Below are 14,131 nucleotides of genomic sequence, written 5' to 3' on the forward strand. Positions count from 1 at the left end.
AGAGGACTGGTGATCTTGATAAAAAAAAGTGCAATGGTCGATCTGAACAGGCAGATTGCTTCCAGAATGGACACCCTCCGAAATGAAAGTTTCGTGCGTGTTGTTCAGAATCTGGATGAACGTTTCTGTCCATTCTGGAAGATTCCACCTCTCAGAGTCAAAAATGATGACGATCGGCTCAATATCACCCCGCAGGAGAAAGCAAATGCAATTGGCAACCACATTGCTTCGTCACATCTGCTTGCCTCCATCATCCAAAGTCTGCTTGAAAATCAGGTTGCACAATGTGTACAAAACTTGGATGCCTCCCCTTGTGTCGTCCCTCCGGCAGAAAATATTACAGTGGAGCAGATTTGCTTAGCGCTGAAAAACACCAAGAACATGAAGGCTCCCGGTTTTGACGGTATATTAAATTTGGTATTGAAGAAGCTGAGCACTTCGACAAATGCTTGGAACTACACTACTTTCCAAGTATCTGAGAGGTAGCAAAAATCAAACCAATCCGCAAACCCGGTAAGGATCCATCACTATCTTCCATCTACAGACCGAACAGCCTCCTTTCAGCGCTGAGCAAATTGTTCGAGACACTAATTCTCAACCGTTTGCTTAAGTTTGTCGAGGAGAACAACATTCTCCTACCTGAGCAGTTTGGGTTTAGGAAGGGGCATTCCTCAAATCACCAGCTACTTCGGGTGATGAATAACATTCGAAGTAACAAAGCTGTATCCAATTCCACAGCCATGGCATGGTTAGACGTTGAAAAAGCGTTTGACAATATCTGGTACAACTAACTTGTGTACAAGCTTTGTAACTTCAACTTTCCATCATATCGTGTAAAAATTACCGGAAACTACCTCCAGCAAAGGTCGTTCAAGGTATCGTTGAATGGTTGCAATTCAAACACATTTTCCATCTCAGCAAGTGTTCCGCAAGGAAGTCTGTTAGGCCGTTTGCTAAACAGCATCTACACTTCCGACATTCCTCCCTTGGGCAATGGTTGCGTGTTCTTCCTGTTCGAAGATGATACCGCCATAATCGTCAAGGGAAGGATGCCTCGTGAAATAACAAACAAGCTTCAACGATGCCTTGACGCCTTTGCTGATTATGCCAATACGTGGAAAATCAAAATCAATGCTTCCAAAACCCAAACAATAATGTTCCTCCATCGGCAATCTCCAAAACTAAAACTGGCTCCCTCTTGTACTGTAATAATGGATGGCACAAGGGTTGAGTCAAGGCGACGATGGATCGAGTGATGTGCGTTGTTCGAATATCGGGGACACTTTCGAGTCCCTTTGAATCTCGAAGGAGGTTACGGCAAGGTGATGGACTTTCGTGTCTGTTGTTCAACATCGCGTTAGAAGGTGTGATCAGAAGAGCTGGGATAGACACGAGTGGCACGATCTTCACTCCACCCTGGCGTCCACCCAGCTTCTTGGCTTCGCCGATGACATTGACATTATGGCACGGAACTTTGAGATGATGGCGGAAACGTACATCAGACTGAAGGCTGAAGCTAGGCGGATTGGACTTGCCATCAACGCATCGAAGACAAAATACATGAAAGGAAGAGGTTCTAGGGAAGAGAATGTTAGCTTCCCAGCCCGAGTTCAGATTGACGGTGACGAAATCGAGGTGGTCCATGAGTTCGTGTATTTAGGCTCACTGGTGACCGCCGAAAATGATACCAGCAGAGAAATTCAAAGACGTATTATGGCAGGGAATCGTGCCTACTTTGGACTCCGGAGGACGCTGATTAGACCAGTGGTCCTCTACGGGCACGAGACCTGGACTATGCTCGTGGAGGACCAACGCACCCTTGGTGTTTTCGAACAGAAAGTGTTGCGTACCATCTACGGTGGAGTGCAGATGGATGACGGAACGTGGAGGAGGCGAATGAACCACGAATTGCACCAGCTGCTGGGAGAACCATCCATCGTCCACATTGCAAAAATTGGGCGACAACAGGGACCTGGGAACGTCATAAGAATGCCGCACGACGACCCAGTGAAAATGGTTCTAGAAGGTGACCCAACAGGAACAAGAAGAAGAGGCGCGCAGCGGGCAAGGTAGATCGACCAAGTAGAAGGTGACCTGCGGACCCTTCGTAGATTACGAGGCTGGCGAACTGTGGCCATGGATCGAGTAGAGTGGAGACGACTTCTTGGGACAGCAGAGGACAACAAGGCCTTAGCCTGATTGGTAAGGTAAGGTAAGGTTACAAGGGTTGAGTGGTCCACCGAACCAGTGTTGGCAAAATCACAAATCAATTGATATTTTTCCACTATCATGCACTCGCTATATTACGCATGACATTGGAACAAAATATCATGCTTGATATTGATTTTACAAGCTCCTTTGATATTGCGTGCAAAAATCAAGCTGAGAGTTGACTTGACACAAAAATGATTCAGTTGCACATCGTTTTCTTAGAAAGAGAAAGTATAGTATGCTATCTCTTTTTATTCTTCACCGATGGCAGACACGAAGTGACTGCTGCCAGCCGTTATGGAAGTTTCGGTTGCATTCGGGTGTAAAGTAAAAATCATGAAACTCAATCTCACCACAGTTTGTTGAGATTTGCAGCTACTGAGTTTTGTTAGCTTGATATTCCAAGCTGTGATATCACAGCTTGCAAAATCAACCACAGTTGTTTGCTTGTCGATTTTTGTCTACGAAAATCAAGCGTGATCTTGGGCGTTGATTATTTTTGATTTTTTGATATTTTCTAAACACTGCACCGAAGTAACATATCTTGGTATGTAATTTGACGAGAAGCTGCTTTTCCGCTTGCACATAGATAGGGCAGTAGTTAAGTGTTCCAATCTAGTTAGGTGCTTGTATCCGCTAATTTGCCGCAGATCTCGTCTCTCTAGGGTGAATAAACTGGCTGTCTACAAACAAATCATTGCACCTGCGATCTTCTACGCAGTTCCGGTGTGGGAATCATGTGCACAAACTCACAGGAACAAAATACAGATAGCGCAGAACAGGGTATTGAGGATGATCCTTGATCGTCCTTTCGATACCCGCATTTCCGACCTCCATCAAGAGGCTAACATTCCGAAAGTAGACTTTCAAATTAACGAAACTAGGAACAAATTTGTGCAGAAATGCAATACATCAAAACATGCATTGATAAGCAATGTGTATATAGTAGGTCAGGTGTATATAGTAGGTCAGGTGTATATAGTAGGTCAGGTGTATATAATAGTTGAATATTAGTTGTAGTTGTAAATAGTAGTTTTAAGTAGTCTTGTTTTCCAATTTCAAACAAACAAATCCCACCCATTCTCTAAACAGGCCTGATAGGACTAGGAACGATAATTAATAATTATTGAAATTTCAAAATAACTAAAGTTGAAAAGACGCATCTGTGTCACTTGATAAGTTATACATGACAACCACACAAATTCAAGAAATATAGATCATTTAAAGTCAAAGTCCTAATGAAGTCATTATTGTAACGAACTTTGAAGCAGGCGGACTATCAGCAGTAACAGCAACAGCAGCAACAATGCTTGAAAGGACGCATCTAAACGCATTGAAATAAGGGTTGCCACTGGGTACTTTCGTAACCGGACAGAGGTTTCCAGCCTTTTTCACGGCTTCACGAAAACAACTGGTTTTTCGCTACCTGTATTGTTGCCGCTGCTAATGCTGTTACTGCTGATAGTCCATCTGCTTCAAATTTCGTTACAAGAATGACAACATTAGGCATAGGTAAGCTATATTTATATGTAGGGGAACTAGGGGCAAGAAGGTCACCCGGGGCAAGAGTGCCACCCTCAATATATTTTGAAAATGAAATCATTTCAATTTTATCTCATGATGAACCTATGCACGGTATTCCTATGAAGCATTCTAAAAAGTTCTGTCCGAATCGAAGTCGTAAAAAAAATGCAAAAAATCATTTTGTGTTGATGCATTGAAAAGCTAGTTTTTTATAAGAATAAGGCATCATAAAATAAGGTTTTCGGAATTTCCAATTTATTTTTTTCACAATTTCTGCATTGAGACATCACTATTGATGGTTGTTTGATACATTAATAACAATAAATTATTAAATATTTTGTTTAATTAATCAAAAATTATATTCCTAAAAATAAACTTTATACGGGGCAAGAGTGCTACCCCTACATTTAAGTATGAAATTGTACAAAAATGTTCAGAAATTAACACAATTGGGTATTTATGTTTCCAATATACATTGTTTTCGTAACATTTTGGAAAACAAGCTGTATAAAATAGTATCAAAAATAGTTTCCATTTGAATCTTTGACGCACATGGTTTATATGTTTTAGATATAAAAAAATATATCGTTAAGTCAATATTTATTGGAATAAACAATAAAAGCAGTTGCTGTTATACCTAAGAATAGTAATTTGTTGTTTAGAAATGAACATTTATCAGTTTCACTTCATTTTAGACATAAGAGTGGCCCTCTTGCCCCGTAGCATTTTTTAAGGCAGGTTCGACATGACATTTTGAAAAAATCATTAACATTTTTTGATGGGGTTTAATTTTAATTTCAATGATGATACATGGAGACAAGACTTACAATTCGATTAACAAACTCCTATAAATATTCACGGAATCACATATAAAAACGCGCTATCGTTAGGGTGACCTTCTTGCCCATAGTGCCCCTAGCTAAATTTCCACTTGTTTCCAAAACATTGTTAGTTGCCATGGAATTTTTCCTACCTACCAAAAAGATTTCGGATCAGATGACTACTTCTTCAACGTCTGATTTCAATTTGTACACTCCTACATTTTCTTGGAAGAAGAGTGACTATGTAACATACTGTTTTATGTTCACGGTCAGAATACGTGTGCGAATATCTTTTCATGGTTTATACCATGGCTTCATAGTGATATCTATGAAGCGAACACCAAGGTAGCGTGCTCACCGCAGCTGGGGTGTTGCTTACACTACCATTCCTTTAGGGCCGATGAGCGACGTTTAGAAGTCGATATTCAAATTTATATATGTTTGTTTTCAAACCACAATGAACATTTTAAGAGGTTGAATTTACAAATTGGTCGAATTTCTGAAAACAAGGGACGGCCTAGCGTGAGTGCCTCTCACTCTAAAGAGCCCGGGCGCCCGTTGGGTTCAATCCCGGGCGCCCGTTGGGATTTTCTGAGGTTTAACATCTCTGATCACGGGAAGTAAAGCCGTTGGTACTAAGTCCATGAGCTGATGGGTCGATAGGTAGAGTTCAGGAGTGGGAGCTGCCTCCCTAGCGTCGGTAGCATCCCGAGCAAAGTAAAATAACAACCTGATATCATCTTGAAAACAAGTCTTGTTATTTCAGATATCATTTTGTTTTCAGTTGTTATCGCATAGCTAATTTAGTTATCAACATCGACTAATTTTGTTATCAGTTGTTATCATGTTGTTATCAATGAAATAGCTAATTTAGTTATCAACATCGACTAATTTTGTTATCAGTTGTTATCATGAAATAATATGAAATGATGAAGATTACTTTAAAACTTCAAATATTATTCGCATGGTAAGAAAAAAACACACTGCCAAGCATGTTTCAGTTATCTGCGTAAGGCTTAAATAAAAAAAATATTTTCATGGATCACAGGATGTGTTTTCAAGATGTTTCCAATGATAACTAAATCAGTTATTTTGTGATATCCACGGAGTATTTTTTTGTTTTAATGTTGGCTGCTTATTCAACCTCAATGATAACATTTTCAGTTATCAAATCTAGATAACCAGGTATCAGAACATGTTATCAATTTGCTCAGGATTGGTACTCAGTACGGACATAAATCAAGGAAAACAAAAAAGGCATAGACAAATGTCGGACTAGGAGCTATTTCACACATTTGGATTTTTTTTGTTCTAAATATATAGGTTAAAGCTGCTAATCCCCCAAAAAATCTTCAATGTTTTTGTACCCCAAGCCGCACTCCGTGTTTTCGCTGAATATTCAAAGGGGTGCGTACCCGGGTGCGAAAATTTTAAAGTTTGATCGAGAGAATACTTACTTTAATCTATTTATTTTTAGATCGATGAACCGATGAATCGATGAGTCAATTGGATTTAACGTTAATTTACGATATTCAAAAGAATGAGAGATGCTCCAAAGCTAAAGTGCGGCCACATCTCTAACGTAAAGTGTTATTGTTCAGCCGTTGCACTCTGGGGATTATAGGGACAAAATCGATTAAACTCCTCTGCCGTTGAAATTCCGACATGAAATATGTTTGCATTAGGTGATTGGATCAAGAAATATATCTTTATCAATTTTATTCGGAGCATGCTATAGTAGCACTTAATGTGAGCCTATCTAACTCAAAATTTCATAAAAGATCTGAACATTCTCGAATTAAACGTTTTTTCAGACATGGGATACCAGTGCAAAATGAGCTCAAAACTTACACCTGGTTTAATTTTGGTCTTTAAACTAGTGTAGACAACTTTCTGAATATTTTTTTCATTGTAAACATTGTTTTTTTTTAAATGAAGTTAAATATCCACTTTTATACATATTTTGAACATGGGGCTTATTTGACGCCAATTCTCCTATACATTTCCCAATAGTTTCCCAACGGTCACCTATTGATTGTGAAAACGTAATTGGTAACTTCTACTAGACTGTCAAACGTGTTTAAATAAAATCCTTTAATATAAATACGCGAGCATGGGGTGAATTGAGCTACAAACCACACACTTACCGTGGCCTGCGCAAGCGGAATCGATTCCTCGGGGTTTTTACATTAAGAAAACTCTAAAATCACACTTTTTGCGTTTATGAAATCGTCCAGTTTAAGTTGCAATCAACAATATTTTGGATTTTGCGCAGAGTTAGAGCTTAGGTGCATAACTAACCACTTATGGTACTTTATTATTTATGAAAACATAATTTTACAAACGATTTGAATGTAATTTTACTCTAAATTGAGCAATAAACAGGTACCACACGATATATTCTTACATTGAAATTTCGTTGTAATAACTGGGATATAATATGTTATTGAAATTATTTTATTTTAGATTACCATCCTTCTGATTCTTGCAGTCAGTAATGTGATACTCTGCAAACCGATTGTGGAAGAACGGATTTCGAATAATAGCTCAATGATGTCATCAGCCCGTAAGAATTGAATCATTTAATCAATGTTATCACTCATATTTCGATGCAGGATATTTTTTAATTGATAGATGAGGCACGTGTTCCAAGGATGCATATCGATGGTACATCTCCAGTTCTCCAAGCCGGAATTGCACGCGTCAACGGACGGTTTGGAAAAAGTATCCGAGCGTTTACAGTGAATGAGTTTGAAAAATATATTGTAGGATTGGTGTAACAGTGATTAGAATATAAATTATGTTTATATGTTAAGAAAAGAATGCTAAGTGATTTCGTGGATATAATGAATTATGGCAAATCTTCATGTCATTATTTATCTGATGACAACATACACACTAAGAAAAAATCATGTAAATTTAAGTGCTCTGAGAGTGACATATACGAGCGTCAATTTTGACATAAATTTGAGTCATAATAGACACGAAATAAAGCTTAATCAAACATACTTTTCATCGAGCAACGAACTTTTCAGTCTCGGAGATGGATTCCTTTACATGTAAAATTAATTATTTCTAAGTGTGTATGATTCAAATCATTATTAACATCTATTCAGCAAAAAAAGATTATACATCAATGTTACCAGTTAGTCAACTATGTCAAGGCCACGAAAAAAAAATGATCAAATACAATTGCATCGTACAAACGTGTTTATTAGTTTTTACTATCGATAGTTTCACATTCGTTCACAATCATCGTTCGCGATCGTTTTATCGACCATTCTACTAAACAGAAGCAAGCAGTACCTAAAATTCCAGACGCTAAAAGGATTCCAAGTTGTATTCTCAGCCCGAGGTGAGACGAGTAGACGAAACTAATAGCCGTAGCAACGGACTGAAAAAAAAGAAAATATTAGTGAAGTGTACATCAAATGGTGATCATTGCATTATACCTGTGTAAATTTAAATATCGAAAAGGCTTCTGCTGAATTTTTAGCAAAAACACCTCCAAGCATCGAATATATTTGAGTATTGAAACAAGCATCTCCCAATCCAAGAAGGAAGGAACATAAAATGGCAACAGCTGCATTCGGTGGTTTAAAAAATGCCACCTCGTTCGTGTCTCCAAACGGTGCAACGTCAGGAATATTCATGAATATTAGAAGAAAGCTTATAATGTGTATGATAAAACCGGCGATTACAATAGGGTCACGGCCCCATTTAGCGGTCTGCTTTCCTAGCAGACCAAAGGATACTCCACCGAGTACTTCTCCGACACCGAGAAAAACACCATTCAGTCCTACAAGTTGTTTCGCTGATTCACCGATTGCGTTGGTGAATCCAATACTGGCTCCGTAAACGCCACTGAAAAATGATAACGCTAAACCTACATTGTCGAAAAAAGTAAAAATAAAATAATTACTTGTTTGCATTATTCAAAGATGATAGACAGTGAATTAGTTAAACATAAAATGAAAACAGCGTGATATTTATGCGATAAATCAAGCACCTATTGGCATCCCCAATTTTTTTATTCCCTCCTTATCCTGTGACACGCATTTTTCCATATTTTTTAAACGTACTGTCTTTAAGAAACTCCTCTCTTCTCAAAAGAGGACATCATAATTGAATCGCGCCCTAGAATATATCAGGTCTGTGCTAGAGTCGGTGTATAATGTTATTAAAGGTATTACAATGAAATAAATAATATTTATGAAAATGAGATCGTAAGCACACCGTAAGTCTTCAATGAATGAACATGATCAGATATGTGATTTTGAGTTATTTTTGGTAATTATTACTTGGAAAACTCTTTGAAATTGTAATTTAAGACGGGCTAAATTTTGGTTTCGCTGTAAGTAATTTAAAGTTAATACAGAAGCACTCTGTTGCCAAGTGAGGAATCTTTCGAAAACCGTGCTGTGAGTTCGACTTTTTTTTCACTTTACGTGGCTCTAATACACCGACTCTAGTCTGTCTTATGTATATTGTATTCTGCATTCGTAACTGACCTCCTCAAAAGTGCGGAATAACCACTTAATTCGAGCAGTTAAAATGACGTTTACAACCACTCGAACTTTGAAATAAAACATCATGTTGAGACTTTTTCTTCTAGAACCACGAGAAAAGTAGCCAACATTTGTGCGTGACTTTCTACCAGCGATTTCACAAAACTGGACCAACTAATTTTTTTTTATGAAGCGCACAAATGTTGGCTACTTTTCTCGTGGTTCTAGAAGAAAAAATCTCAAAATAATGTTTTATAAAGTTCGAGAGGTAGTAAACGTCATTTTACCTGCTCGAATGAAGTGGTTAATTGTAAATAAAAGAGAAAATTTACGCTTTTTACCCTTCTTACAAAAAAGGGTATAGGATACCGCTAACTATGGTCAAAATCCATCATGCGATAGCTCAAATCATATGAGAATTAAAAAAAATAGTTCAATGGTAGTCAGTTGGAGCGCCTTGGACTCCACTGGCAACATCCGCCAATGTTCCTAGTACCCCCGGGGAAGTGGTCAGTTTCTGACTATTTTTACGTTAATGTATTTTTGGCATTATCAATTGAACCCTTATGTACTCGACAATTTATATTTTATTTTTCTACCCGTGTTATTCAAATGGGCTGGGTACCCGTCGAGCACGTAACGGGTAAAATCCATTATGCGAAACCTCAAATCACATAAAAATTAACAAACCAGTTCAATTGTTATCATTTGAAGTGTCCAAGGCCACACTGGCCCCATCCGGACATGTTCCGGGTACCCTCGGGGAAGTGCCCAGTTTCTGACTAGGGTTAAAATCCATCATGCGATACCTCAAATCACTTGAGAATTCATCTGTCATATCATATCATATGAGCACTTTTTTATTGTATTGGTGTTTTTGCGACCCAAGGAATTTGTGTACCGAAGCTTCTAAAATGATTTAACGGAAAGGTGCAGTTTTATAACTTGCTTCCGCACTTATTCGCACTTATGATGTGCGCAATTTGTAATACCTATTGTCGAACTTTTTTTTAGTTGATACCACTATATACATCATATCAAGAAAACTGGCAACTGCTCCAGAATACAAGCGACACATACATTAGGCGCTCAGATTCAAGGATAATGTTGCATACGTAGTATCCAAAGCCCTGTAACGTGGGTAGATCGCCTTTTCGTTGTACGCTAGGAGTAATACGACATGCACTAAACTAAGGACACGGGATATACTACAATAGATCAAATTACTGGTCGCAGTGGTGTTAGATCCCGAACAGAGGAAAAAAAATCCAAAGCTTCCTCACAACTTGGGTTTATATTCCGCTTCGCAAAAAAAAAAAAAAATAAATGTATACTGCCTAAAAGCAACGGTCATGTGGTCCCCATACTACCAAAATGAAACCATGCTTATTGTAGCTATTCAACTGAAGTTCATCAGATATGCTTTAAGGCATTTTCGCTGGAATGACCTTAGAAATCTGCCTAGCTACGAAAACCGTTGTATGCTTATCAACTTAGAGCTTTTGGATGCGAGACGAAACGTAGCAATGGCGAGCTTCGTCGGTGATCTTCTTCAGGGAAACATTGACTGTTCTACACTGCTGAGTAGTATCGACATCAATTCCCGCCGCCGTTATCTACGATCGCATGCTTTCCTGAACAACCGCCTCTCAGGAACCAACTACGGATGGAATTAGATCATGCGGAGGATGTGTCGCATCTTTAACAGATGCTACAATGTATTTTACTTCAATGTCTCCCGTTTTAGAAATAAGTGCAATTTCAAGAGAATTTTATGTTAATTTGTGTACAATAAGTATGCTGTCATTGAGGTGAATATTTTGCCTGCTGACATTAACATAAATAAAATAATAAAATTTGTTGTTTTTTACCCGTCTTAGGGCCTCCCTTACCTCAGTCAGTAAAGGCGCAGCTATAAAGCAACACCATGCTGGAGCAGCTGGGTGCAATTTCCGGTTCGGTCTAGGAATTTCTCGGTTTGGAAAATTTCTCGACTTCCCTGAGTATGATTTTACTTGCCACACAATAATACACGCAAACGAAAAATTTATTACAATGAATTTCCTATTATCGTCTGTTCATGAATATCGCAGCAAATGTTAGAAGTTCATCTTGCAGACGATGCAATAATTTTTAATATTCTTTTATTCCGTGTTCTGTATATGCACAGAACAGAAGGGGAAGTGCAAACAAATCGGTGAATCAAAAAGTGTTTCGTTTTTCTACTCAACAAGCAATGTGTTGTGGTAGCGTTCCTATGAGCACTCACACTATCATAGCATTCTGTCTATCTTAACTGCAGGCAGAAGATGCCTTCTACCGCTAGGTGCGCTAGTGTTCACAAATGACAAGTGGAGCCACTTGCTGATCCGAAGTTCCACTTCTGTGGTGTACTACATGAACACGAATTGAATGGATTTGAATGCTAAGACTGTATAGAACCACAGTAGGCACATTGGTTGTCAGGACAAGTTTATTTGTTTGCACGCTCGAAACGAAAATCCCGGTCAATCAATTTTCGATCAAATTCCTGGGAAGGAATTTTATACCTCGGTTGACCGGAAGAGTGCCCCGGAAGGATGTAAAATCAAAAAGAAATTCCCCAAAAACTTCCTTGGCTGCCAAGCAGCTGCAGTTGTGCGCTGAAAAGCAAATTTACCAACAAAAGTGCCTACGGAAGAGACTACTGCCTTTTCTGGAGCAGCATGAGGCGGATTGCCTATTTTGGCCGGACTTGGCAAGCTGCCACTACCCAAATTCCACCAAACAGTGGTACAGCGAAAATGGCGTCACAGTGGTTCCCAAGGAGATGAATCCGACTGATACTCCGGAACTAAGGCAATTGAGGAATATTTACTGGTCACATGCTGAAGAAAAAGAGTGGAACTGCAATTGATCTGAAGGATTTCAAGCGGAAATGGAATTTGGTAGCCAAACAAGTGGACCCGTGCAAAAAATGATGGGCCGTGTACGAAGAAAAGTTCGAGCATTGGAAAGAAAGACAAATGATCTTACAAAAAGCATTTTAACTACTAATGTATAGCTGTAACGTTGAACGATAAAAATTAAATCCCAACAAAATTTTCGTGTCCGGATTATCAGAAATAATTTTCTTTTTATTCCCTGAATGAAAAATTGAGTAATTTTGCCATAATTAAAATAAGCAAGAAGAGTTACATGTCACCATAGGTGTATAAATTCAGATTTAAGAAATTACAGTCACTTTAACACATTTAAGGTCATTCGGTTAATACAGGTTCTAACTCGTAACCTTTAACGTGAGAGGTATAAATACTAACCACTATGCCGGATCCGTCCCAATTAACAAAAAAAAAAATAATGAGACGAATGATAATGTAATATTAAAACCTCTATAATAAAGAATAATAATAATTATAATTTCCAAAAAAAAAGTGAGCTATACATAATTCTTAAATTCTACCAAAAGTAGATACGATTTTTTTTTTTCAATTGCAAAGCGTGAAATTTTAAAATTCCTGGCTTTTTTTTTAATTTCTGACATGCATATTTTTTTTCTGTGTGTAATGTTGCAGGAAAGACCATCTATTTTCCTAAAACATTGGCGCAGACGACATTTCGATTTGAAGAAACGTTTTGTGCTAAGATTTATTGAAGATCCAATTTTGTAAAAAATTAAAGGAAAGTCAAAATGGTCGAGTTCCAGTACAAGCTTGAATGATTGTCCCTAAAAACGATTATGCAGTGATTCATAAAAATCGGAGAAAATCACGTCTGATGCTACCTTTTTTAAGTTGGCGTGAAAATGCTCAAATATGGCAATGACCAATATTTATCCAATTATTACCGATCCATTCATAGTGCACTGCGTACACTGTGTGACAAAGATATTCGTTGATAAGCTTTAGCTAAGAATGTCACACTAATCATGTTCAATTGTGATCTTGACAATAATTATACCTGTATAGATAAATGCCACACTCAAAAGCAACATGCGTTTGGTTAAAAATAGTCTGACGGCACTGATAAATGCTTGTCTGGGTGTTTGCTGCACTTCCGGAATTCCATCATCTGAGGAATCTGTTGTGAGTTGGTGTGGTTTTCTAAGAGTGCATAGGAACACAATACCGATAACGGCCACACCTGCCAGGATTGAGAACACTAGCGTACGCGTTTCGCTATCAATGTGGGTTTTTCCTTGAAATAAAAAGAATACCAGCAGATTTCCGAAGAACATGCTGCAGCAAAACGAAATCATTATATACATATCATAATAAAGGATATATCTTGACTAGTAACGTACCTCATCTGAAGCATGGCCCAAAAAATTCCGGAGTTGCGGGAAATGGTTGATTCATCGCTACACTTTGAAAGATACATCCCTTGGCCAGTCCATATAAATGCTGCTCCAGTTCCTAGGACCGCACTTGCGACGTATAGTAACCATGTTTTTGGCCAAAGAAAGGTAATGATAAAGAAGCTGTAATAAGATAATGGAATGGAAATTATGGTCATAGTAGACAGCTTTAGTTCGGGAGTTAGAAGGTGATAGCTCTATTGTAGATCCAGTAACCCATTTCAGAATGTCTGAAGAGTCACGTCCATTCCGAGGTTACTTTCACTCACAATAAGCCCCGCATGTATGCATCGCCGTTATCAAATGGATATTGGTTATACATACACACTTCCAGGTTCGAAAATATTCTTTTCAACCCTGGCATGTATAAAGTTTATTTTTGATATTTAATATGTAAAAAAAAATATATTTGGACAGCTTTCACCATATTCTGCTCATTTGCTTCTTTTGGAATCCCTTGGAATTTTTCTCTAACGCTTCGTATTTCATTCCGTGCTTCACCGGCAATTTTCTTCCGTAGATCGTCCTTGGTTGGTTCTAACATGATTCCTCCTTTTCCGGGTTTTTCTTGTCTTCAGAGGGAAATAAATCCGTACAAATTTTCGTTCCTGGTTCGATGTTAACTCCTTCCTCGCTGGTTGGTGTGGTCGGTTTCATGTCCACCATATGTCACTGAATTGCCATGGTGAGGCTCACGTCCAAAGTCGCTGGTCCACCGAGCGCTCCGTGTG

At 38.4% G+C, this 14,131-nt stretch overlaps 1 protein-coding gene and 1 long non-coding RNA gene across 2 annotated transcripts in view; one reads left to right on the forward strand and one right to left on the reverse strand.

Moving 5' to 3' along the window:
- The window catches only part of LOC135710425 (uncharacterized), a 42,327-nt gene extending 34,663 nt beyond the window's left edge, over positions 1-7,664 (forward strand). The window contains exons 2-3 of the long non-coding RNA XR_010518419.1: positions 7,023-7,122; positions 7,191-7,664. This is a non-coding gene — a long non-coding RNA (uncharacterized LOC135710425). The remainder of the gene's footprint in view (positions 1-7,022; positions 7,123-7,190) is intronic.
- Positions 7,665-7,752: 88 nt separating this feature from the next.
- LOC135710424 (UNC93-like protein MFSD11) overlaps positions 7,753-14,131 on the reverse strand; it is a 125,242-nt gene continuing 118,863 nt past the window's right edge. Inside the window, exons 4-7 of the mRNA XM_065232996.1 lie at positions 13,347-13,523; positions 13,004-13,281; positions 8,009-8,442; positions 7,753-7,950 (exon numbers count right to left, since the gene is read on the reverse strand). Of these exons, the coding sequence (XP_065089068.1) occupies positions 7,771-7,950; positions 8,009-8,442; positions 13,004-13,281; positions 13,347-13,523 (1,069 nt within the window). The 3' untranslated portion in view covers positions 7,753-7,770. The remainder of the gene's footprint in view (positions 7,951-8,008; positions 8,443-13,003; positions 13,282-13,346; positions 13,524-14,131) is intronic.

The sequence above is a fragment of the Ochlerotatus camptorhynchus genome, unplaced genomic scaffold (genome assembly GCF_037179485.1).
Source record: "Ochlerotatus camptorhynchus isolate MF236.1 unplaced genomic scaffold, CSIRO-AGI_Acam_v1.1 ptg000382l, whole genome shotgun sequence".
In the NCBI taxonomy this organism is placed as follows: Eukaryota; Metazoa; Arthropoda; class Insecta; order Diptera; family Culicidae; genus Ochlerotatus; species Ochlerotatus camptorhynchus.